At 34.2% G+C, this 27034-nt stretch overlaps 1 protein-coding gene across 6 annotated transcripts in view; it reads right to left on the bottom strand.

Annotated features, from left to right (window-relative positions):
- Nucleotides 1-27034, bottom strand: part of LOC129575031 (protein kinase C-binding protein NELL1-like) — a 49390-nt gene that overhangs the window by 11610 nt on the left and 10746 nt on the right. For 5 of the 6 annotated variants that reach the window (XM_055457824.1, XM_055457827.1, XM_055457828.1 and 2 more), the window contains 11 exons: nucleotides 10270-10392; nucleotides 9730-9883; nucleotides 9237-9522; nucleotides 7116-7271; nucleotides 6205-6433; nucleotides 5803-5982; nucleotides 1257-1376; nucleotides 921-1181; nucleotides 654-819; nucleotides 388-578; nucleotides 42-307 (listed from right to left, as the gene is read on the bottom strand). In XM_055457824.1, the coding sequence (XP_055313799.1) occupies nucleotides 42-307; nucleotides 388-578; nucleotides 654-819; nucleotides 921-1181; nucleotides 1257-1376; nucleotides 5803-5982; nucleotides 6205-6433; nucleotides 7116-7271; nucleotides 9237-9522; nucleotides 9730-9883; nucleotides 10270-10392 (2132 nt within the window). Of the gene's footprint in view, nucleotides 1-41; nucleotides 308-387; nucleotides 579-653; nucleotides 820-920; nucleotides 1182-1256; nucleotides 1377-5802; nucleotides 5983-6204; nucleotides 6434-7115; nucleotides 7272-9236; nucleotides 9523-9729; nucleotides 9884-10269; nucleotides 10393-27034 lie in introns of those variants that run through there. The other variant, XM_055457829.1, reaches the window with a different exon arrangement.

Genomic DNA, 27034 nt, shown 5'->3' with positions numbered 1-27034 from the left:
TATCTGTTAATGATAAGCGGTACAAATAACGTGAGACTAACCAAACATTCGCAAGTTTGACACTGATAAATCCATTGCTCGCCACTTCTAAATACTATGTGCTTTAACTCCTGATGTCGGCATGATTCTTTTGGATCACACTGTGGACAACAGAGATCTCGTCCGCTTCCCTTTTTCCAGGTGGAACAATCACAAGCAGGCTCCTCGCAAGAGATCACACCCTTATTACATGTGCATATTTTACACGGTTGATTGTGTGGGGAAATGCGTTCTCCGTCTGGAATTTCCACACCTTCGAACATACAGCCTACAACATCAAACGGCATTAATAATAAATTGACAAAAACTGATGCATAGTTAGCTGAATGTCAATGGCATTCCACTTACTCAGTCGACATGGTTCGGTATCAGTTCTGCTGACATCAGTCGAATTTTCGGGACAAACGCATTCAAAGTGGCCATCGTAGTTAACACATAATGCTGTCGGATGACAACTATGTGTGCTATGATAACACTCATTGATATCATGACATTCGTAGTTATGCGTCTCATAGCCCGGTTTACATTTGCAGTAGTACCTTGGAATAGAAATGGATGGATTTAGTAAAATCTCAGCAAATTCTTTTTTGAGAGAATAATATCCAATGTCATACCATCCAGGCATATTAACGCAGTACGCTGAAGTCTTGCATGTGTGCAATCCGCTTGCACACTCGTCGAGATCTCGTTCACAAGAGGCACCAATGTAGCCCATACGGCAAGTACAAGTATTCGGTGCAGTGCACACACCTCCATTCAAACACATTTGCTTGCAGACAGCTAGAAATCAGAACAAACGACAATTTTATAAAATGGAAGAAAAAAAAAGAAGAAATTGTTCTTTTTTTCTATGTTCAATACATATCATATATGATGCTTACGTTTACACTGAGTACCATCGCCTTCGTAGCCTTCTTTGCATCGGCAACTATACGATCCCACTGTATTAATACATTCGGCATTTTCGTGACATGAATGCAAATTGGCCGCACATTCATTGATCTCTGCACAATTGAATTTATCAACACGGCGAAACCCAGGAAGGCAATTGCATACATATGAACCAATAGTGTTTTCACAAACCGTATTCAAGTGGCAATGATTTCCATATTGACCACCTTGTTGTGCGCACTCATCAATATCTGCAAATGAAAGTCTTGAATTTCTCTTCTCTTTCGTCACATTTGCATTAGACTATGCTCAAATCGCCAACAAACCTGTACAATCGAAGCCATTTCCTTGGAAGCCGAGACGACAGGTACACGAATATTTTGTATTGAGATTAAGACACGTAGCGTTTATGTGACAGGCATGACCCTTTCCACAGTAGTCATCTCCTTTTATTTGTTAACCATATGTATTATGCACAGTGAAAACCCAATTTGAATGCATTGAGCCGTTCAAAATGGTCCGAACAAGTGTTTTTGTTTTATGAGTTATGAATAGGACCATCAGTACAAAGCAATGTTAGGAGATATGAAAATTTTGAAATTGCATCCAATTTATTTGTGGCGTGTGAATTGTTATCGTTGGTCGTTAATGGATGGTTGGATGGATGGATATTATTAAATGCGATTACCAAAATACACACAAATGCAGTGGTTATGTTATTTACGAGAGAAAAGTCACATTGATTTAGTTGATGGTTACAGTCAGATATTTCATCGGAAAATAGAAAAAGAAAAGAAAGTAGAATAAGTGAAATTATTCATTTCGATGTTTTAGTTAATGATGAAAAAGGAAACAAAGTACATTTATCAGGTTAAGCATTTAGGATGGAGGGATTTTTAAAATCTATGAATATAGGCAATGATAATAATATAATCTCGCCTGGGACAGTGGGACATGCCTTAATCGAAAGAATACCCAATACAAGCAATTTTTGTCCTACGACTTAGATCTAATAGGAGGCCCGGCATGGTCCGGGACGATTTTGTATGTGAGAAATAGCCATTGCTGTCTCAAAAACATGGGTTTTTCATCGAAAAGTTTGCTACTAAAAATGGGATTTTTTAGGACTTTTAGTCAATTCATACTATTTTGACCATTGAAATGTGATAAATAGCAAACTTAGAGTGAATCCCGTATTTTTGAGTCAGCGAAAAATTGCGATTTCCCATACACATAGTCGTCCCGTGCCTCTTGAGTTGCTTGTATTGAAGTCTTCTTTCGATTAAGGCATGTCCTAAGATATGAACATTATGATTTTAAAAATCGATAAACCCCATTAAGCATTTTTCTTAAATAACACCATAAAAAGTAAGAACAGAATTGCGTAATGATTTTGCATGAATGATCGATTGATATTGCAACACAATTGTATCAATCAATAAGAGTGACAAATTTTATAAGAAATGTTAGCAAAACTTTTAGTATTGTTTTATGAATAATTAATTTTAGATAGACAGAAATAGCCACCCCAATATTGTTAGTCACAAAGCAATCTGTCGGTTATATATCTTAGTTTTTGTGAATTTTTTGGATAGAAATTATATGAAGCTTATTTATTTTGTACACATCAGAAATGCAACGCAAAATTTTTCTTCAATATAAATAAGGTTCGTGCATTTATTTCACTTCTTTTTTTTCAATTACTCACTTTTGGTATTTTATTCTTTTCCCATCGATGGGTACATTTTTTTTCGTATTCCACTGAATTTCCATACAAATGTTTTAATGAAAACAATTAACAACTTCAAATTAAGTTCTAATTATTGATAGGAAATTACTATGGATCGTGTCTGTAGGGTAGAGTAGGGTGTTTTTGATATGAGTTAAACGAAAAGTAACCTCATTTTTAATATAAAAGAAAGGAGTGAACGGGATCCAAATGTATCTGGACATTTTATGTCCAAACATGGTTAAGTCATAACTGGCAATAAACCGCAGCAATCGATGAATAACCTGCCGCCTTGAATATGCAGCCGAGTCAAAGAGTCGTCGTATTTTGAAGTCTGTTCATCATCGAAATATTGCGAAATTGATCTTGTGAGGATTTCGAATAAGAAACAAAAATATTTTGAGGAAAAATCGAAAGTGAAGTTTGAATTCGAATCCATGTGTTGTATTAATTCCATAAATTGATGCAAAATATTCTGCTCCTTCACTTGAAGATCGACACTTTTCATTTTACTGATATTAAAACCACCCTAGCTGGAGTATATTTTGTATTTCAATTTAAGACGTCATATCTTAGATCTATGATCAAAATGCGTTGCATTTTTTTTCCCTTATCTCTTCTAAACTACAACAAGACTTTGTATGTGAGATATACACAGGTTTCATTCTGGATTTTATATAAATCTCGATGGATGAAATCAAAATCCATGATTATTGAAAATCGATTTTTCATGCAAAGCGATCGGCAGAAATACGATAGAATTCTTAATATATTCGATTCTGAATGTGTTGTACGAAATAGTGTGGACACTTTTGTTTATACACTATGGAATACACTCCATAGTGAGGTGTGAAAAAATCCGAGAAATTTAAGAAGAGGCTTGTTTGTTCACATAAAGCATCAATTTCATTCCTCGTTCAGATTTTCTTTTAAGAGCAGCACTGGAGTAAGATATGTCCGAGTCCTTTAGGCATAGCCTAAATAAAATGTATCTGGTGCGGTTAGCGCAAATTTTAATCGTTTACAGGATCAATAAATAAGAAATATCGCGTTCTATCCATCTTGCTTTACATAAGACTACTTATTGTGATCCGAAAATCTCTATTACGTGATGCTAAATTTTAGCACTTTGGGATTTTTTTTTCTCTATCTATGCCAGAAAAAACTAATATCTAATCTTTCTCTTGTGTACATTGAAGGGGTGTTTTTGATATCAGTCAATTGAACAGAGCTTATTTTTAATAACTGCGTCAATTGATAACAATAAAACGAATGTCTATTTACGGCGCCGCCCCCTAATTTCTGGGGAAACAATTTCTACAGATCAAATTACCCCTCCCTCTGAATTAATTTTGGCACATTACCTCTATGTGGAAAATTTTACCCATACTCTGATTCAAATTCAAAATCGAGGACCTTTTTTTTAGTCCTCACGTTTTCTGCAAATCGGGTCTACACTAGATAGTCGATTTTGAAAAGTGATGACGTTTTTTTTGCTCTTCACTTCTGGAATTACCCATACTCGATTCCAAAATAACCCCCCAAATGAAAATTTGCAATTCGAAATTACCCCCCTCTGGGCGACCAACCTTCAAAAGTTCTAAATGGAGATTATTTTACGGTGAATTTTGTTTCTGGTTTGTTTAAAAACACGACATTTACAAAGTGGCACTGCGAATATTCTCACTCAACAAAAGAAACAGATTCAGAAATCATTGAAATAACTAACGAATTCCATCATACGACCGAATCGAAGTGAAAAGCGAATGTAGTGATATAATGACATGTGTGTGAGTAACATCATGTCTTATGTTTTCTTCCTATATAAACCCACTGATACAAAATGCACGGGGGGGGGGGCTAGTATCATTGAGTAAGTGTCTGTCTAAATAATAAATATCTGCATAATAACACAGCAATCGATAGTCAGTAGTTAGTAGAAATAAACACTTTTCATTTGACTGATATTAAAAACACTCTACGGCATATTGAAGGGGTACCTGTTAAAACACAAATACCATTTATTCAAATCGCTTTACTGTATCTCTCACGATCTATTTCGATTACGTTTATTTTTACATTTTTTGGCAACATTATTTCAATGCCTCGTTTTCTTTATTTAAAGTAAATAAAATCTGTTTTATCAATAAAAAGATTTCTCTAAAGAAATTCTATAATTTGTTTACATAGTATTTTATTGTAGCTACTCCGATTGATTTGCAAGGAATTTGTATCCATTTCGTGTGCAAAAATAAATTAATTGGAAATTCTTGGAATATGTTTACAGTTGTGTATTTACTAAGCAGCGTGTATGTATAAATTATCAAAAAATGTGTGAAAATTGTTTGGTTGCCAATTCACAAATGATTACTTCTAACCAAGTCCGTTCATTGTAGCTAATATTTGTCAGATGTAAAGGTGGTAGTTATTGATTCTGTTTGGACCATTCAACATTTGTAAACAATGACTGTAACAATGACACTGGCATATTTTGTACATTATGAGTAGTGGTTTGATCGGCACAAATATTCGACCGCATCGGAAGTATGCACAAATGTTGAACATGCTGTGTTCTGACATTTGCAATTACTATACGTGTTTGAAAAAATGAACAACATTTCTGCATACGCCCAATAATATATTGTTAACAAAAAATAATCACTTTTATTGTTGGCTAATCTCAAGGGAAAGAATGCCAGTGCCTGAAAAATGGCTGCATTCAGTTGGAATTTTAATCGAAAAATATCAACAATTTACAGCCAATCTTCTGTGGAGTAAATATACAATTTTGGTGTTGATTCGGCAGAAATCTGGCGTAGACCTGGTCTACATTTAAATACCTAATTGTTGAATTCGATCGATCAATCGATCTTACGTTCGATTAAAGGTACAAATCTTCGTTACATGTCATTTGATTTACGAACAGTGTTTCCACACTCCAACCACTTACATAAATCGTTACAAATTATGTAGATTACAGTTGTGATAAAGTAAATTTGTCTTGTAAAATATTTCATGGGGTCTATATGTTCAGCTTATTTATGTGCATATATTCGCCTAGATGTTTGAACACCCTTTTTTTCATGTGATATGTCATCTAAATGATGTATTAATAATATTTTCATCTATAGATTTCTCATCACCTGGACAAAATTTGCAGCATTGGTTGGTTTCCTGTATTTGAGTTTCTGGCGGACACGATAATTGTGGACAAACAATTTGGGCACATCCCAAAACACCATCTGTGCACGTGCAGTTTACGCAGCCGGTTATTGAAAATTCCCCGTGTTCGACTATCCTATGATTGTTGTCCAAGCAGTTTTCTGATGAAAATAGTTCAATCAAAAATTTAATTAAAATAAAAAGAGACAAGAAATACAGACGCAACAATATTGGTACACATTTCTTTGGCATTCAATATGTTCATAAAAATGAAAATTCAAATTTTAAACGTATATGTACATTTTGGATGCACACAGACACAGTTTGAAAAATAAACGGTACATTTTTTTTATTAAAGAAAAATAAATGAAATAATAACTCACTTAAACATCTTGGGCAACACTTATCATCTGGGGGGAATTCTGGATTTTTACATATTGGTTTAACGCAACTTTTTGGATTGCATTTGATTTCACCTCTTTCACATATACACGTATTACAACCATCATCCCATCTTTCATTATCCTCTTTCCTTTTACCATCTATTGTCATACACGATTTTTTACAGTCACACTTTTCAAGACTCACAATACGATCTTCTTGTGCCACTAGCTACATGTTGATATATACAAAAAATTTATAGAAAAAAAAAATGAAACATTAACAACACTTCGACTTGATAAAAGAAAATGCGTATGTGAAATCATAAAGGTTGGTTAAATGTATGACAGATAGTACCATGTTCAACAAAACAAAAACGCATTCAATTGCATTTTCATTTTTAGTTTGAACATGTCTTTTCAGTCCCGTCATGCAGTAGGCCTTATTTTCCAATGCAATAATTTTGACACTTTCATACAAAACTGGTTTCAGTAAATTCTATTCGTAATCGGTTTCCGCTTATTCAATTACATGATTGTTCACATTATAATTGACCAAGCGGTTGAAATATTGAAATAGGAAAACGTATAAATCGAAACAAAGGCTTTAAGGTTGATACACAATTACTAGCAACAATTCGGGCTGACAATAAACAAATAGCGGAGGCCCATTGACGAACCGATTGATTGAAAAACTGACAATAAATGAAAGTCATAGAGATATGATTTACACTTGTGTGTTTATGTGTGTTGAGGTAAAATCTCACATCTTATTTTACCAATCCATATCTGGGTGTATTGGTTTGGCGCAAATGATAGTTATCGTAATCTACTGACTCACATTTATTACCAATCATTCAATAAGCTGTCCAATGGCCATCAGAAGTATTGAAATAAATCACGCTTTTACTCACCCTTTGTTTTAATTCATCTAAATTTTTTATTAAATCATCTATTGTTTTCTCAAGAAGACTAAACTGTCCGCACGTTGGACATTGAGTTGCCATATTTGGACATTGTTTAAGATAACCGTTCGGCCCAGAAACAATATATGAATCTTGAATATATCCCTATAACGAGATCCAAAAGAAACAATTGTTAACTCAAATACTCCCATTCGGGGCAAATATAATCCAGAATAATAATTCAATGGGAAGGTTTTGACTGTAGTTTTAACCATTTTTTCATCGCAATAACGGAAGCTTGGACGAATACTTACTTAGCTCCTCCTTTTCAAGATGTACAAAGTTATTGTTCAAAGCAAAGACCACATTATCAAAGCATTGCAACAAATTCAACCTTAGAGAATGTTTCGATGCAGACAATTGATTGAAAGCCGATTTCCTATCAACAATCATTCTATCGTCTCCTGTCTATCCAATGTAAACCATTGTTTACTATCGACCGGCAAAAGTTGAATACACAGTAATTTAGTATTCAAATGAGGAACACCGAAAATTATTCGATGAAAATAGTGATTACAACATTTTTGCTTGAAATTTATCGCGTCGTGGGATGCGTTCTTTAAACGATGGCGAATTGCCGACATAGCTAGTACAAACACTATAACAATTTTGGACGCATCGAAAATTCGACGCTGATCGACGAAGATAATGCAAGCGACTTTGATTGTGTATTCCTTATTCAGAGTGTTCTTTAAATATAATATGTACAGTTGAATTTTGTCCGCGACAGGTAAAAATGATTAAAACTACGGTCAACTGCAATGACTTTTTCATTTAATACGGCTAGTATCATCCAATGATTAGATTCTAATTTGCTTATCACAGATGCTACGAATGAGTTTTGAAGCACGAATGGAATTTACACCACAGGCCATAAGTTTGGATACCCCTATGAAACGTTTGTTTCTACGTTTTTCGAAAATTTTCAGTTGAAATTTAGTATTGGATATGAGAATATATCGAAATTCTGACCGGATGGATGATTTGGAAGATAAAATTTGGCCGGCCTATGGCCATTTTTTGGCCTTTTAGCTGTGGGAGCCAAAATCGAAGTCTTAAACGGGCCATCGGATTAAAAAGTTTTATACGCCATTGGGAAGGTCTTGAAAAGTAGATGTGATTTTTGGTGGAAAACATCAAACTCGGCCGGCGTTTGGCCGAAATATTCAATCAAAAATCACATCTACTTTTCAAGACCTTTCCAATGGCGTATATAACTTTTTAATCTGATGGCCCGTTTAAGACTTCGATTTTGGCTCCCACAGCTCAAAGGCCAAAAGATGGCCTTAGGCCGGCCAAATGTTATCTTCCAAATCTTCCATTCGGTCAGAATTTCGATATATTTTCATATCCAATACTAAATTTCAACTGAAAATGTTCAAAAAAACGTAGAAACAATATACTTATAGGGGTATCCAAACTTATGACCTGTGGTGTACATCTGCAGTTTGGATTCAATGCTAGCCGTATACCTTCCACATAGTGTCGAAATGGGTAAAATCATGATCAGAGACACCATTAGCTATTTTTTCGAAGTTCATATAAATACTAGAGGAAAATAGCAAAAATAGCAAAAAAATAGCAATATTATTGAAGAAATAGCGATTTCTTATTTACTGTTTTTAACCGTTTAAAACAAAGTTTTCGAGTTATTTTATGAAATTAAATGGAACAATTTGTTCTTTTCTATGAAATAACATTAGAAAAATTGCCAAAATATAATTTTTTTGCTTTCTTTCCAAACATACAACAATAACTTGATAAGTGTTACTTGTACGTGAACTGTCAAACTGTCACGTTGCACATAGGAAATATTAGCAAAAAATAGCACTTTTATTGAGAGAAACTAGCAAAAATAGCATATATTAGGAAACAATAGAATAAATTAGTGAAACTAGCGTTGGTGTCTCTCCCCTTGGGTAAAATCGTTACATCTTTCGACGGAAATATATCAACATAGAATTAATAATGAGCACAGTAATCGATAAAGTAGAAACGTGTCAAGCGACAGATTAAAATGAATTTCCAATTGATTTTAGTCTCTGTGGAATTAATGTGAACAATACTTACTTTGAACTGATATTGTTTATCTCGTTGGCCAACAAATAAATGCATTTCGGAAGCACTAAAATTTCTATCTGGTATGTGATCTGCCATCCTTCTATAAATCAAATGGCAGTCTACTAATAATTGTATTTCGGATCCACTAACTGTTAGTGAAACCTTGTGCCATTTAGAATCCGCTAATGTATACGAAAATGACTCTGTGTGTTGGATTGGGTTATTCCGCGCGTCCATCGCCGTATAAATAAAACGTATTTCATTCCTTCGGCCACTTGATTCCAATTCTAAATACCTGACAATCACTATACTTACTCATCAACTCGTTAAGTATAAAATTCCAACATTTTCTACTGAAACAACCAATCGTAACTCGTTTTTTTTCTCTCGGACCGCTCAAATATTCGATTGTAAAAACCAAATGATGGAATTACGATTGGATGCCAAGTGGAGAAAATGTCAAAAATTCGAAATGAAAAATTATCTGACGACCTATTTTTACCTATTATTGCCGCCAGAAAATGATATGAGGGTCCCTATATTTCCGCTCTCTTGCAGTACTGTTGTCGAAAATGTGAAGTCAGGTGAACGCTTTATTAAATTAATGGCTCGATTCAGTGATCGCGTCGGTGTTGAAAGATTTCGAGTTTGTTCATCTGAAAACAGGAGAGAAATGGGAAAATATGTCAGAGAGAGAATATTTCTGGTTTCAACTACAACACTGAAACCGACTCAATGCTATTATTTATCTACTATGTTGCAATAAAAAGGTAATGAAAAATGTTCATACGCAAAAGCGCACCCAGGATATGTTGATTGTCAAACGGAAGAACTGTCATGCGACTTAAATTTTCGTCCATCTACGAATGCAGGACATCAATTAAAACATACGTAACGGATGAGCCGCTTATGCATAACAACATTGTCAAGGGACGCTTTAGCGAATGACGTTTTTCAGAGCCAAATTCCAATAGATAGTATGATTTGATAATGTTAACATTGCCAATTTATTCGGAAAAATGTTTTGGGTGAAATTTCTTACCAAGTTTGAAAGCTAATAAATGCCTTTCCATGCCTTGAGCTATGCTCACTCCGATATAATGAGAATGATTCGTTGGTAGTTCCAGTGCCTCCAATAAATCAATAGCTGGTAGAAGCGCACTAACTGAAATGATAAAACAAAATGATGGGATTGTTAGAATAGGACTGATTTCTTCGTTCGATTGTCATCATTAATATACAGATTCATCTCTGACTGTTTTTTCAATGGCCTGACTCAATTTAGTTGAAGACAGTGTATGCAATTTGCTACAGTTATCAATATTTTTTTAAATCACTTTAATATTGTGAAATCGAGCATTTTTCACATCGGAAACTGGAATCTTATGGTTGAACAATTCCCTAAGCATGACATAAATTGAGCGATGAAAATGTTTTCATATATGATATTGTGTTATTTAAAGCTATCATATCTGGTAAAAAGAGGGGACTAATAGAACCTAAATGATGACATGCTTAGAAAAAGATTTATTTTGGGATGGTCGATAACGCTATGATTTAATACAGTTTTTACAAGTTTAACTCAATTCCAATTCTGACATGTCAATTTGATAAAAATGAGTCATATCTTTTTCATAAAGCTCTTTTTTATCCGTTCAAAATTGATCGAAATGGCATTTAACACTTCTGTTGATGTGACACAGATTTGTATATTGGGTATATTTGTACAGTTTTGTGGAGAAAAATGTTCAAAACTTCAAGTGTCTAGCTGCGTCCGAAATATGTTAACGGATCTACTAAAAATGGTCAATGCGTGATGGCTCAAAACTGTTTGACTGTATTATATATACGTTGATATATAGATGTTGGGGATTCGCCTATGTAGGCAATTCGGGGATGGTTGAAAATTGAATTCCAAAATACCACTTAATTTTGTCTCGAAATCTGGTCAAAATTGCGACCAAGTAGAACTATTCTCCGTTTGTCGCGCGTATTTTTCAATTTTCGCATCGCTGTTGTCGGGCTGGTTTTACGCTACAATTGCTGTATTCTTGCGTAGAAAAATAAAAACGTAAAGCAGACATGATAAATTTATTGGTCGTCCTAGAGGCGCCACATATTTAGCGATAGTCCACAATTCGTATTGAATTGCATATCATAGTCTGTTGTATTTGGTGTGTTGCACAGTGCGCGACAACATGTGAACTATACTAATTTTTTTCGTCGCGGCGGCGAGAAAGATGCTTGACATTTTATATGGTATGCAGAATTTTCAACTAGAGGCCCAGAACCATTCATTTGAGCTCATTTCATTCAATGTTATTTGCTTATTTGACTTCATTTGGTTTTATTTGTTCAAGTTGTGATGAATTCGCTATATTCGTAACATTCGTTTCAAATCTAAATCTCGTGATTTCAAGTCAGCTTAATCTTCGATTCATTTTCATGACCATGACGTTTGCTGAGGTTGTTACTTCCATGCCAAACCATGCCAAGCGCTAGATTAATTCAGTCAAATATTATAGTGTGTTGATAGTGTACATAGTACACTATACAGTGGAGAAAAAAATCATTTTAAATCCAAACGATTTGGCCTGCAATGACCAATTAATCCATCTTAACTTTTTTATCTCTAAATTCGAAAGAGTTTCATTTCACATTCACATTTACTGAAAATTTATCACAATTTTTTTTTTTCGAAAACAACAAGTTTCTCGTTCGGACTAATAAAAAATGTACAATATTAGTCGTGTAAATAAATGAGACTATTGCATGTGAATGAAAAACAAGTTCCAAAAATCAACTTTCGTTCAGATCACAGTGCTTGATATGAAAAGGTAGAATGCCAGTGCTCTTTTGCAATCACGCAAAGTGCAATGTCTGGTTTGCCGTTATTGGATTTTCCAACTAATTGCCAGGGGTTCCAATGTATTATTAGCTTGCTTTCTAATACTACCGAATAGACTGTTTTTGATATTTTGAGGGAATTTTCGCGTTTCATACGGATCATTAAACATTTACTCAAATCGAAATTTGTGCACCCGCAAAATCTAGCATTTTGTCCAATCAAATCTTTATCCATGGTTCAATGGTAACATTTTGTCTTAAACTGTTGACAAACGTGGAAGATGGGACAGATAAATTCACTTTAATCGACCTTTATGTTTGATTAAAGCGTGTTGTCAACCTGCATATTAGGGTCTAGAAACACATAATGTTAACAGTTGTATTGGGGTTTTGTTTCAATCTGCCGGACAATTTGTCGATGTCAATTGATGCACTGCAGGAAGTGCGGATGAAATTTCTTACGGGGTTTGTAATTCGTTCCCCTCATTATTTGGTCTCCAACATAATGAGATACGCATGAAGCGTATGACAACATGGTTTTATACTCAACTGGTATTCGGTATATTATTTGGATATTGCACACAAAGTCATATGAAAAAGTACGGCCTTTCTATGGAATTGGGAACTTAACACATTCACACTGTGTACATTAAATACATTAAATAAGGGTTTTTATTAATATTTAATGTGTTGTTAGCCGGTTATATATACGTAGATCCCAGGACTATTGCTATTATTGCATTTTTTATTAATGTTTAATATGGAATCGACTAAGTCCAGTTGCTACCGATTCAAGCAATGCATATTAAAGATGTCTTCTAGTGGGATATTCATCGTGCTATTTATTTCCTTTCAACATGCGGTTACATAAATAAATTACAGTTCATGGTGCGAACGACACTCGTTCAATTCAAAATACATATATAGTCTTTTTGCAGTGAATTATAATACTTTTTCTGTGAGTCTAAATGGACTAGCTTCTGGTATGAATGCACTGGTTCCCGGTTTGAGTCGGTTTCTGTTTTTATTTTCTTTACCACATATACAAATGGAATGCTGTTTGCATTTTCCATTCGATTCATCTATTATGAACGCCTTTATATGAAGTTCTCTTTTCTTTAATATTGGTCGATTTTTCTTGAAGCAACATAGGCTTCGTTGGCTTTCATGGGGTGAACAAAACCAATAAATTTATCTTTATGTCATTCATGTCCCCATTTTGAAAAGAATTGAGCATATTGATCGAGAATTCAATGGATACATAATATATGACGATTGAAAAAAGGCATCCACAATGAAATATACAACGCATTAAATAAGTATCATCGAATTGTTGGTCGAATTCAATCATATATTCAAAAAAAAATTGTCTTAGCCACCAACGCAGATTGGCGTTGATGATGCACTTAATAATAATTGTAATTATCTAGGAGAAAGTGTCGGGTCTGTGGGTTTGGTAATTCGTAAAAATAAGAACATTGTTACACAGAAGTTTCGAGTAGGAACCCAAATTGCGATTAGACAATAATTTTTATGTTTTTTCCAACAACAAAAAATGACAGTAAAATAGCTTCTGTTAGCTAATTCTTATAGCTTTTCATATCAGTAATATTCTAAAGATTATTAAATGCCACATCTGAGCTACATGTCTGAACAATATTCAGTGAACATTAAATATTTTCTAAATTCGTACGAATTAGCTTTCACAGAGCTGATTTTTCTCGTATGACTATTAATATATCGCGCCAACCACTTTTGTTTTTCGTGCAGCTTACCCTTGATTGGATATCTGTCAACCAGAACAGTTGTGCGTAATCGAAGAAAAATCTATTTTAAATCAAGAAAGAAAAACATCAACTTACTGACTCAAACACGAAAATTATTTCAGTGCAGTAGAATTACATTCACGAGTTAGGATAATGATTAATAAGGACTTCTAACCCAAAATAATCAGGATTTTTTGGAGAAGCATTCGCTCTTTTCTCCGTGATTACTGAACAAATAATTTCAACTTTTAGCTAAATGATAACATTTCCGTGTATTTTCCGAACAAACCAAAACTGAAACCAAATTCATGACTTCAACAGCGTCTGTGTTCATTATAATGGAACATATGAAATATTTCGTTGCCAGTTTTAGTATTCGGATTCCAATTTGCACGTTCTTTTCTTCAATTACCCTGATAATAAATTGATAGACTTGATGTACAGTTTACTTGAGCGTGTTATCTTTTCATTCTCTTTGTACCCAATTCTAATTTTCATTGCAGTTCACCATTTCAAAATGTGCATAGCAGACATGTGAGAACATTCTTCGTTCTTTTTGTTTTCATTTTGAAATGCTATTATTTGAACTCATTTTCCGCGTATTTCTATGCATAATTTTGTTTTTATTATTCGTTGTTTGTCTTGTGCACCTTGCCGGCTTCATGCTATAATTAATTATAAAACTATGCGTTTAACATAATTCCAAAAATACAGGTTTCAAAGTAAAAAAAAAAACAACAACAACAGCAACAGATAGAAGAGGCGCAACATGATAACACCGATCACATACAAATTAAAAATTGTTTCATCTCGTCGCTCGTTGCACACGATCTTTCGTTTTACCCTCAAATAAATGGATCTAATGATATAAAATGCGTGCACATTTTATGGTAATGTGTTATAGAAATTCTTTGGGGCATTGACTTTAGCCGCTGATAGCGTAAGCATATAAGTCATAGTTCATCAATTGATCGCACTCAATCGATCTGTTCTTCTTCTCACTTCTTAGCTCAATAAATCAAAAACCAAAGTTCAAATATTATGTTCTAGACACTCTCAATTTTGAAACTAATTTTTGATATATGTTACTTCATAACGAAATAAAATTCAGTCGATCGTCCCGCATTCCATGGAATTTTCTCAGTCTTACTCACACACATTGGTACGGAATGCACCCACTATTTTCGTGCTATCGTTAATATGACGCAAAGGAGGAAAAAAAGAAGCGAACAACATATCCATTATGCAATTGTATCCATTGTCTTCTTCACAGATGCTTGTTCTTCGCTTGGAATTGCACCAGTGTTTGCACCAGAGTCAAGTCTTCTTCTTTTTTTTGCATGTATTGCTAATCACACACAATAGGGAAACTTTAAATAGTTTCAACACTGAAATGCTTGTTCACATAATTTTAATTAAAATCTCACAGTGCAAAAATAGAAAAGAGAACATCAACCTTAGCGGCGGTGGCGGCGACATTGCACATTTTCATAGCTAATTCATGGTGGAAGTGTATGTAAGTGTAAACACCATGCTTCTTTTTTGTATTACGTTTGTAATATTCTTTGTCTTTCTTTGTCGTACTTCTGCGTTACGTTTGTAATTCTCTTGCATTTTTTTCTCTCTTTTGCTTTCTTTGCATTCTCATTCGCGATGCATGCATTCGGGATAAAATATAATTAAGAAATTGATATGAAGCGTTACACCGACGAGGTCGACTCAAGAAGTTCACGATTTAGAACTCACCTGAATTATTTCTCATTATTGATTATGATTTTATTTTTCCTTAACTAAATTGTGAGTATTCGGGAGTAAAGTTTAAAAAGACAGAGTGTTGTTTACGCTTCCAATTAGATTGCAGGAGAATACATAATTCAAAAAAGACAAGATTTGTCTTGAAATGGTTTGAACATAATATGGTTTTTGATCTTCTTCTGGGTGTTTCGAGAAACAAAATTAGCTTGTCTGTTTATTATGTTCCATTCCACGCACAACAAAGTTTATATACACAGGACATAATCATTATTCACATTAAAGCTGTCAACGGAACATGACATTTTCGCATGTTCATTCGTTCGCTTGTTTGCAAAAATAGTAACAAAAAGAAATTTCGCATAGGAAACTTTTAAGTACAACACCTATGGATTTTTGACCTTATCCCAACACTTCCGTTCTTGTTTGGTCGATCAGATCATTTTTCTTACATTTTTTGTATGGGAATCAGACCAGATGTTCTTCCGCTCCCGAAATATTTCAATGCGTGGGAATTATCGCTTTGTGGATTCTCAAGAGTTGGCTCATTCTAGCAGTTATCGAATTAAATAATTCCACACAAAATATAGGAAAAATGACTCTTCTAACTGCACGAAAGAACAAAAATAATTTCCTTTCTATGAATTTGCGGTGACAACTCTAATTCACGCCTGAAGTATTACTATATAATGTTCAGCTTTCCAATGAAACACACCTGCCGAGCTAAAATCAATCAAGTTGAATGGTTAGCTCTAGGTCTTTCTGCTCTACTCGTAGAAGTTTGTGGTGGACGAAAAGTACTCTCTTTCAGCGTAAATGTTTAATTTTGTTCTCAAAGTGTCATTTTATCAGTGGTGACGCGTTTCTTTTTGATGTGTTCATTAAACTGTCAACAATGCCATAAAACCTGTTGTTTTAAATTCATAGAACTAGCTAGACAGAACCCATCAACGCTCATGATAAGTTGTGTGATTATGAGCGTCGAAATATACATCAACTCATATATATATTTTTTTTTTGTATTCGAACATGTTTTCATATGCGATTATTACTGGGCAATCAAGGATATATTGTTGCTGAGATGCGACGTGATTTGACGGCATATGCCTATTTCCAAGTTCGTGTTTTCTAGGTAGCATCGAAATTTTATGACATTTTCAGTTGTAAAACAACGATGTGTGGCGGTTTGGATGTTTGTGCTATACGAAATGGCAGTGAGTTGCCCACTTTGCTTTGTTTTTCTAGATACATGGATGTCTGTGCTGACAAAAACAATAAAAACGTGTCATAACAAGCAAACCGTTTCGAATTCGAAATTAATTTTCCGACTGAGATCACATGATTAATGACTTACACACGACAAGGCGAAAGCAAAACAAATGCTCGAATTAGAAAATAGAGCGTACTAAATACACGAATGCATTCACGCAGAACCGTTAATATTTCATCACTGTCAATAACAAGAATCGTTGATGTGTTTTCGCGTATGGCTGATGTGTTGAATCGAAAAATACCGTTACTTTAGTAAAAATTACTAAATTAGAAATTTTGATTTCGAGCGCCATCTACAGGTGAAATTCATAAAGTAAACAAATCAAAGTTGTTGCTTTTGACGCCCTCTATAATTTTCATATAGATAGTAAACCGATATCTTCTATAGTTTCTGAGTTATGCCCCGGTATTTGGGAACCTTCGAAAAATGGGTACTAATGACACCTTTGGGTCGCAGTTTTCTTGGGTTAGCGGCAAAATCGGTTTCTGAAAATGGGCATACCGGCCTGAAATTTTACGATCTTTCAATCTATGATGAAAAAACGATACCTTAATAACGCATTATTTTGAAATAATTCACTCCTCATGAGCCAAGGAATCTGTCGTAGAGAGATTAGCATGGAATTATGAATCACCCTGTAGAATTGCCACTATATAATGAATTTATTTACTTTTCGGTGTGAACACTTGAGGAAAATGAACACAACACAGTATACACAATGGTTCTAACTTTTAGAACCGCAATATGAAATTTGGCACTAAAATCCATTTGAGTACCATTTGTACTAGAAAAAGTTCAAAATGTACTAAATCAAAAATCAAAGCTTCATGTATTTATTATACAACTTCTGATCTTTTTCTAGAGCAAATGGTACTAAAACAAAGTTAAGTGTCAAATTTCAACATTGCTAGAATCATTGTGTCAACTGTGAATACTAGATAAATAAATGAGTCACATTTTGCTACCTTTTCTTTGGATTTTGTTTCTTCTTCAATTGGCTAACTTGAAGATACGATTACCAAACCAAGAACATAAGTTATTCTTTTTTATGAAAATATTGAGTTAACTTCCTCATTCCGGTTTCAACCACCTAATCTCCGTTGGAGATAACTTGTCAATTTGGTCGTTAAAGTTTATAAAAATAATATTCTTCATCTTCAAATTAATAGTCAATATCGATTAATCTACATTAAGTCACTATTCTCATGTTTTACCATTTCTAGTATTACTACGTAGGTTAGAATTACCAGGAATCTATGAAATCTTTAAAGCATTACGATATAAACAAACCCATAACACGTACCACAACGCCACAGATAGTAAGAAAGCAAAACCAATGCAAACTGTCATTTTTATAAAAATAATGCAATTACATTGTTAACGCAACAGATTCTGTCCAATACATGATCATAGACAAATTGAACAGTTAAATTAGATAGAAACAGTTCAAGAGAAAACTAAATGAAAACTTTGAATTTCGATTGATTTATTTTTCATTACGCGATTTTACGCCTACATTGGGAAGTAAGACAAATGCAGCATATGGCTCTACAATGCATGTAATACAAACTCGACACCAAATTAAATGTTAATTGATTTATTGACGAAATGACGAATCAGACACCACAAAAGAAACTATTGGTAAATTGATCAACCCCTCAGTATGGATATTGTTTTATTCCAGGGTCTTGTGTTTTACTTGTATTTCTTAGAGTCACACTGCTTCTAATAAATGGAAGGGTGTTAGTGTGAATGATTTGTCTCCCTCAAATTATGGATACGTTAGTAATTAACAATATCATGACCATAATTTGTATGCATTCGATCGAATTCCTACCAAGAGATTTATTTTCTTCGAAAGTTGAAAACATTGCATAGTCCTGGTATGTTGCTTAAGATATTAGCAACCTGATTTATACAGATAACATTACCGGTATGAACCGAAATTGTTATGAAGTGATGTCATATTCATTTGTGATGAGTGAGTGATATATTGTTGCCAATGATCACGGGAAAACCAAAGCGGCCGGCTGTAAATTAATAAGTCAATTCCTAATTGCAAAATATAAAATAAAAAGTGATGTCATGCATGACATGTGGTATCAATTGACTTTCGGTGTATGGAACACGCCGAATCGAAAACGAACGATTCTGTCATGTAGAGAATTGAACTAGGAACTTTTTCAGATCAACCGCATCCAGTTCTCTTATTATAAATTTAGACCCGAGGAAAGAAAAAGTGTTTTTGTGTATTTGTTTGGTCTCGACTGACCAAAAATACGTATTGGTAGCTCGCGCTTTCGATTGATTTGAATCGCAAATTAAAGACTGTTTGTCGATTTGGTTGTCGATTTGGTTGCACATAGCAACTTGGCAACATATCGGTCGCACCAACGCTATAAACGTAATTATAATTATGCCGATTCATTGACGTTAAAACTTAGTCACCATGCTCAATTCAAGTGTTTTATCCACAATGGAAGTAATTGTATATATGTGTATCGCAAGCTGTTTTGCGGGCGCTTTCGATCAAAGACAGTAGTAGCAGTGCGGGACCGATCATGTAATCTATATATCTGTGGGAACTGAAATATTGGCGCGCGCTTCATTTATACACTTAATTCATACTGACAATTGTATCGTATGGTCGATTGATCTACATAAACATTTGTTGATATTTAGCCTGCATACATACACGTATACGTAAAGCACACAACGCACACACGCGCTCAACACAGCACCATACAACACACACAGAACGCGCACAGAGCGCACACACACAGGACAGCCAACATACAGTTGAATATTGAATACTAAATGAAAATAGTGCGGTGGCATTTAATACAAAAAAAAAATCGAACGATATTCAGTTTGTGTCTTGACCTTCTTTTTGATTTGCTGTTTCTATGCCTGTGCGCTGTTCTTCTCTTCTTTTCACTTTGGTCTTCTTTTGATATTGTTCCTTTTTCGTTTCGCTTCAGGAGGGTTCTTAACGTATTCAACCAGCTTATAAATGCACTGTGATTGATTAATAGAAAATGATAGAAGTTGTTCGCAAGCAATCATTGAATAATTCAATTATTACAGCGCCCATTCTTTTTCTTCATTTCACCTTCGAAGAAGCAATTAGATCGTAGGATATTATTTTGTTGTTGTTGTTGTTTTTTTTCCGTTAACCCTTTGATGCACAATTTTTTGTTTTTGAATCATTTTGATATATGTTTTGTGCCACGATAAATAGAGAAAGACCTCATACTTAGATTTTTGAAAAATTGCGTATTTGTCGAGAAAATCGGAAAAGAGTCAAAAGTGTCAAATCACTATAAAAGCTTGAAAAAATTAAATTTCATAAAACTAATGATGCAGAAAGTTAAATTGATGTGTTTTGGTTCTACGAGTCCTAATTTGACAATTGAAAAGAATGTAAAAACCCACAAGATAAGAGGAGGGAAAATTTCGCTTTTTTTTGCTGCAGTACATGAACAGAAAAAACTTTCCATTCAGCTAACCAATTGTAGCCTGTAAAGTATCAAATGAAAGCTAGTTCAATTCCCTACATTTGTTTCCAAACAAGAATGCAAAAATATTCAGTGGTTTCATAGCTATAGCGTCTGGCGTATCTGGTTACTTTAGGAACCGATATGTGATACATAAAGGGTTAACCCTCAACTGCATATGCCCGCCTTTTGGCGGGCATCATTTAAACACCTGTATAATGTGAATCGTACGGCGGATGACATTGCTTCAAGGAGAATTTTTATTTGTCAATGTTTTTTCTTTATTTTTGTCTTTGGCGTCATTTGTCTATGTCGTACGATTGGTGAGTTATAAACAAAAATGTGCACGAAAACGAAAATTTGACAAAATAAATTATTCGGTTTCCAAATTAGACATATTTTTGACACTTTTAAACAATGGATTTCATTGTTCTCTGACTTATTTCTATCGCATTTCCTGACTAAACCATGGGAAATCTAGGATTATGAATATTTTTTTCGTTATCTATGGCCAAAAATCAACCAAATACCAGTACTCCCAGTCCTAGGAAAAATTCATGCAGTTGAGGGTTAATTGTTCCATGGTATCAATATTTTTAAGCGACATGAATTGACAAATTTGATAACACAGTCATGAGTATCATCGCGAAGTGTAAGTGTTGGTCAGACCAAATGCCAGTCATATATACGCAGAACCATTTCACACTCCAGACAAAATAATTAAACGCCACGATATGCTTTCAAGTCACGCGAATAAACACTTATTTATCGGATAAAATAACATTCTGTTCTCAAACGGTTACCTTATGCGCACCGACCTTGAATAATGACCATTTTTTTTCTGATGTAACCAATCGTCGGGGACTAAATTTAGATCAAAGAAGGATAAAACTAGCTGCATATACATATATCACTCATGAGATTTCAAACGTTCCACTTTTCACAAGAGATTTTTAAACCTTTTTGAATGACGAAGTGGAAAAAAGACAATGTTGATTAGCAGCACACTCGAACTCAGTACAAATGAGTTCCACACACGACCCAAAAAGAAACCCTACTGTCTTTTTTCTATTGCATATTTCTTATAGTATAGCATTTTATACGGTTTCATTGTATGTTACAATCATTAAGCGAAATTCGAGAAAAAAAAACCACACATTTCTATGATAGGATATAATATTAATATCAATAATACTCTTGAATGGTTCGTTAACTGTTGAATAATATGCCGTCGTAATTGACCATTGTCAATGATCATTTTATTCTCACATGCGCAAATCAAAATGTTGGCCAATACACAGTTACGCCCTCTGGACGCTGAATTCATATTGGGATTTTTTTTACGCTTATTACACGCCGAATATATATTTATGTATATATATGTTTTCTCAATAAATCGAACGTCGTCGATTCAGTATAGAATATATATTCAATCATATTCAATTCATGGGCGCCATGACCTTCAGATGGCGCTATATGGAAACAAATATGTTTTACGCGCTGAAGGGATGCCTTGTTCGCTGTATTGAGCGTGCAATAGCGTTAATTATATTCCAATATGAATTCAGTGTCCAGAGTGCTTATGAATGTATTCGACGTTTCTCTTGGATTAGATTCGTTTGAATGGCGGAATGAAAAATACGAAAATCTATGATGTTGTGTTTGCTTTAAAAAAAAAATTAAGAGTAGTTTTCGCATCAATGTACTGAAATAAATTAGGCAATGCACAAATCGATTGATGAAAAATAAATATCAACTTGATATTTTCAAGACATGTTCCACATACTAAATTTTCCGCAGTGCGCATGTCAGAAACGTACCGGCAATATATATTTCGCATGCACATAGTAACCAACATTGAATGAAAAGAATTAAAAATTATTCATATCGTTGAGATTCGAATGTAAGTATTCTAATATAGTTTGCTTTTTCTAAGGCCATGGACAAGATTTTTTTCTACCAAATTGGCAAAGGCAGTAGCACAATATTGTTATGACTTGTGAAATATTTCACAAGTCAAGAAGATTTTCGGTTGTCATTTCAAGTTATCTCAAACCCAAAAAAAAACACACGCACACACCAAAGAACCCATATCCACGAAATATTTCTTAGAATTCGATGAGCAAACGATGCATTTAGACGGTAGACGTGCTGCAAAGTTCGTGTGTATATAAGCAGCCAACAAACGTTTGGGACGCCGTTTCTTATGTTGTTCACATTCTTTCTGCACTTCCTTTTTCTTCTTCTTCTTCTTCCTTCGCGCGATCGTACGATTTTTGCTGTTGGGTTTTTTGTAAGCGCTTCACCGTGTCTTTTGCATCGTTTCGATTTATGTATTGCTGTTCTTGGCACTTTATTTTTTGTGTAGCACGCGCTTTTGCTAAATTACAATCAAGTTTTTTTTTACCTTAAATCATTGCAAATTGCATGTGTTTAAACGGAGAGGCCTATGGGTTGATGTGCCCGCAATACAGAAAAAAATGCTGAGCATTCTCAAGTTGTTTGAATGTACGTTTTGTGTAAAAGCATTTACAATGTGATTCACGGCCGCGTGCTAGACACACGTGCTCCTGAAATACAACAAACCTTTATTTGTGATATATCTAAGCCCAGCGCCGCCGCCGTCTCTGAATGTACAATTGAACTTGTAGTACGCAATGCAAAATGTGATCGATTTTCTTTGAGTTTTGTATATAAACACACACACACACACACACATAGACAGATTTTAGTTGCTGTACATAGAATACGCCGTCTTGCCGGCAAATTCGTCGGCCGCCTTGTATCGTTTATCAAAATATCGTATATTTGTCAACACATCGATAACGTTTCTCACATTCAATGCAGCAGACGATCACAGAATATTACTACTTCACAGATTTCAGCCAAGAAGCACACAACCAAATGATCCCCATAATATATTTGGTCATAAAATGCATGAGATGTTACTCGACGCCTCTTTTCCGTAAAAATTACGATAAAAGTAAAATTCCGTAGGAGAGATAGTACGCTATGCGTAGATGAATTTGTTTTTGTTCTTTTGAGCAAAGCAAATTGAATGCGCCACAAAGACAAAGGCCGTAGTGAAAGAAATATGAGAATCGTTGCAATAAAATACAACTGTTACGTGCTGTTCAAACAAACAGCCGCATACAAACATGAAGCGATGAAAAAGAACAGTCAAAAGATTTTTATTTGATATCTTAACAAATACATATGTGTGTGTACGTTTCAATTCACGCTCGTCACACCACCGAGAGACGCCGAGAATTGTTTGTTATATAATGTATAAATATGACCACTTTATATCGAATCAAAGGTGGCTTATCGTATTCGCGTTCACGTTTCTAGATTACACGATTCATTTTCGTATGAAAAGCTAATAAAATATCTTGAAAGATCGTTGGCTGACAAATATTGTTCAAAAGGATTTTGTCTACGCCGAATGTTGCTTGTTTTATTTTGATTCATACGTTTCCACACTCGGTACTTTACGATGAAAATTGGGTAACTACCTGTCTGATGATAGTGATATCTTGGAAACATGAATTATCATTCATAAGAAATTGGTTTGATATGTATATGCGCACACCCTTTGGTAGCATACATTCTTACAATCGTCTACGAATTGTTCACTACAGAAACGTTGGAACATCTGAATACCAAAATTTGATAAAGTTTACTTTTTCTCAACATTCTTCAACATAGAACTGGGTGAGATTTAAAGTGGAATTTGATTTGTATGTTTGAAAAGGTTTGTTTCCAAAAAAGGACAACTAGTTTTTTTCCACATGAAAATAGTTAAACCAGAGTATGTATTTTGACTGTTTGTGGCTTTGATAAAAACGAGCATGTTTCATAATAAGCCTCAATTTGCGTTAAAAGAGAGTATGTTCTTCTTAAGTTTAGAATACCAATAAACAGGAGAATGTTTCTCTGATTTTGGTTGTTGGAAAGGGCGAATATGTTTGTTTAAATTAATGGCTTACCATATTAATTTCCTTTGACCCAGCATATCACGAGTTCATAATTGTTGACATGAGTAAGAGAACGTGTTGAGTTCGGCTCGTTGTATTGATACAGTATTTGCATAATTGAATAGGATACAAATCAATACAAGAGACGCAATCAACTTGTACAAACTCTCTTTGCTCGCAGGTTAATAAAAACTTTTACGACGCCATTAGAAATGGCATTTCGTATGGAAAAAGTCTATTGCATCCACACTTTTGACGGGTACTGTATATCACAGCATAATATAATGGTGTGCTTGATGGGTACATGATTTACAGCTAAATCTGGTACACAAATGGTTGTTACGGTTGTTTTGGTAAGCTAATGTCCAGTCCACATGTCTTAATGTATAGGATTAGGTTTTTTTTCACTTGAGCATTGGTCTCGCTTTCACTTACATGATAGACAACATTTCACCGAAAATGGTGTCCATTTTCTTTTGAGATAGCCAGAGTGCATTTAAAAAAAAATTACCAAAACATTGAAAAACATCCATCAAAATGGTATAATTTACTATTTGTCACTTCACATCAAAGGAATGAAATATGGCACCCCACCTACAAATAGAAGATAGCAAACATATTGGGCATGGTATAGTATCACATTACCGAAAATTAGATTCTTTCTCTCACACTTGTATTGCCACATAATTTGCTGAACAAATTCTTTGGATGGGCATTTTAATCAATTGACAAAACATACAATTAGTAGGTAAAGGCGAAAATTCTGTGTAATATATGTTTTATCAAATTATTTGTTTGTAAGAAGTGGACAGAGTACTGAGATTTTGCCATATACTTTGGTTTAGTTCAGTAAAATGCCAAATCATGCCGTGTTTATGACTCTCAATTTCGTTTTTTGCTTCTATAGAATATATATCTAATTTCCTTTTTTATTCCCATAAGAATTGAGCAAAGTTTAAACAAAGGGTAACGTTCGAGAAACGAAGAAATAATTTTAAAAATCTTCTCGTTTTAGTTCCACGTAGAACATTTTAATGTGAAAATATAATTGTTCGACAATTGGTTTGAAAATGAAAATGGACAGAAAAAGGATGCTTAAAATTTCCGACTTGAGAATAAGTACGGGTTTCCGACGAAAATTAAGTTATACTAGTATAACTTTTGGCCAAAATATTTATGGTAATAGACACATATTCGATCGAAAAATGTCTCAAGTGGATTGTGAATTGAAGAGAAAACTGCTAAGTGCCACAAGACTCGAATCTTTGAATGCATGTCATACTGCGCTACTCTAAACAACTAGGTGCAATATTCAAAGAATGTCTATATTATAATATATCTTTTGTTCGGATGATTTACTGTAGAAAATTGAATTTAGAGGATCTATGCTGCAGTTTCTCTTCATATTTTAAAAGGGGACTTAAGAAGGGAATAAGCTTATAGAAAAGGCCGTGAGTGTTGAGAAGAATTTATGTGCATTGTGTAAAATAATCCAAAAATTTATGATTGGTCGCAATATGCAAAGTGTGGGAACATTGATTCATGTGTGAATAAGCAAGGCTTTGGTAATCTTCAACCCTGTAATGTATTGAACAGGCTTTGGCCCAATCTTCAGCCAGATATGTAAACATTATTTATAGTCAACGCCACGATTTAAGAAGAGTCTTAGTTTTGAGAGAAAAAAAAAACCAAATTCGGATGCTCGCTCTTTATAAACTTGAATAGAAAGAATTTCAATTATTTTCCAACTATTTTATATAGTGTAGCTAACTAAACATCTGTACTTGATGGGAAAAGAGCGCCCATTGTCATATCAACATGTTTAATTAATTTTCAGCTGTCAAAAGCAATAGAATCTTATGGTCATCGTTAATTTTTTTAGCCACTTTCAGTTGAGTCGAGTGCCATACTCTCAATTTATGTATCAATATACCTCGTTTGCTTTGCGTTGTTTGAATTTCTCCTCTTGGTTGATTTTAATCGTTTTGTGTGTGTGTGTGTGTGTTATGAGTTCTTGATAAGCTGTAGAGTTGTACGGTCGCATCCTATTGCAATATGCACCCTGCCGTTACCAGCAATAAATATCATAAACAATATTGTATTGCATATTGAATACATAAATTTTGAATGACTGAAAATAGCTGCGTTGAAAATACCGTTCGTTCATAACCTTCTCCTCCCTTCGTCTCCTCATTTTATTATTATTGTTATTATTATGAGAACATTATGAACAGCGAATGGGTGCACCGTTTGTTTGTCGAGTGCATACAAGAATAACGAAAATAGGAAGCAATGTGCAGGAAATAAATTTATTGTTGAGCAATTAAGAATGGAACCAAATGAAAAAAAGTGCGGACGTCACCAAAAATAGTAACAAAACCACACAACTATAAGTACCGCAGGGGGAACGAATACGAATTTTACTGTAATTATAAGCCAAACTAATTTCGAGGAAAATACCTGGAAAACAGTAAAGTTTTATTACAATCACTCGCAACTAAAAAAAAATAAACTACCAAATTTCTTCTATACGACGAAAGTTAATTGTGTTTGTTTGATCTGTAGCGACGATGAATCATCATGGCTCATTTGTTCGAAAAAATTCGAAAAAAGGGCAAAATAAAAGCGGCAAAAATATAAACAAAATGTCAAATTTTTATCAAAAACTAAACGCTCACTCAAAAATTGTCTACAA

This window comes from Sitodiplosis mosellana, unplaced genomic scaffold, assembly GCF_009176505.1.
Source record: "Sitodiplosis mosellana isolate CC-2019 unplaced genomic scaffold, AAFC_SMos_1.0 Smas_scaffold_6166, whole genome shotgun sequence".
Lineage (NCBI taxonomy): Eukaryota > Metazoa > Arthropoda > Insecta > Diptera > Cecidomyiidae > Sitodiplosis > Sitodiplosis mosellana.
Note: the sequence above shows the minus strand (reverse complement) of the source record. Positions and strands in the feature narration are given on the sequence as shown.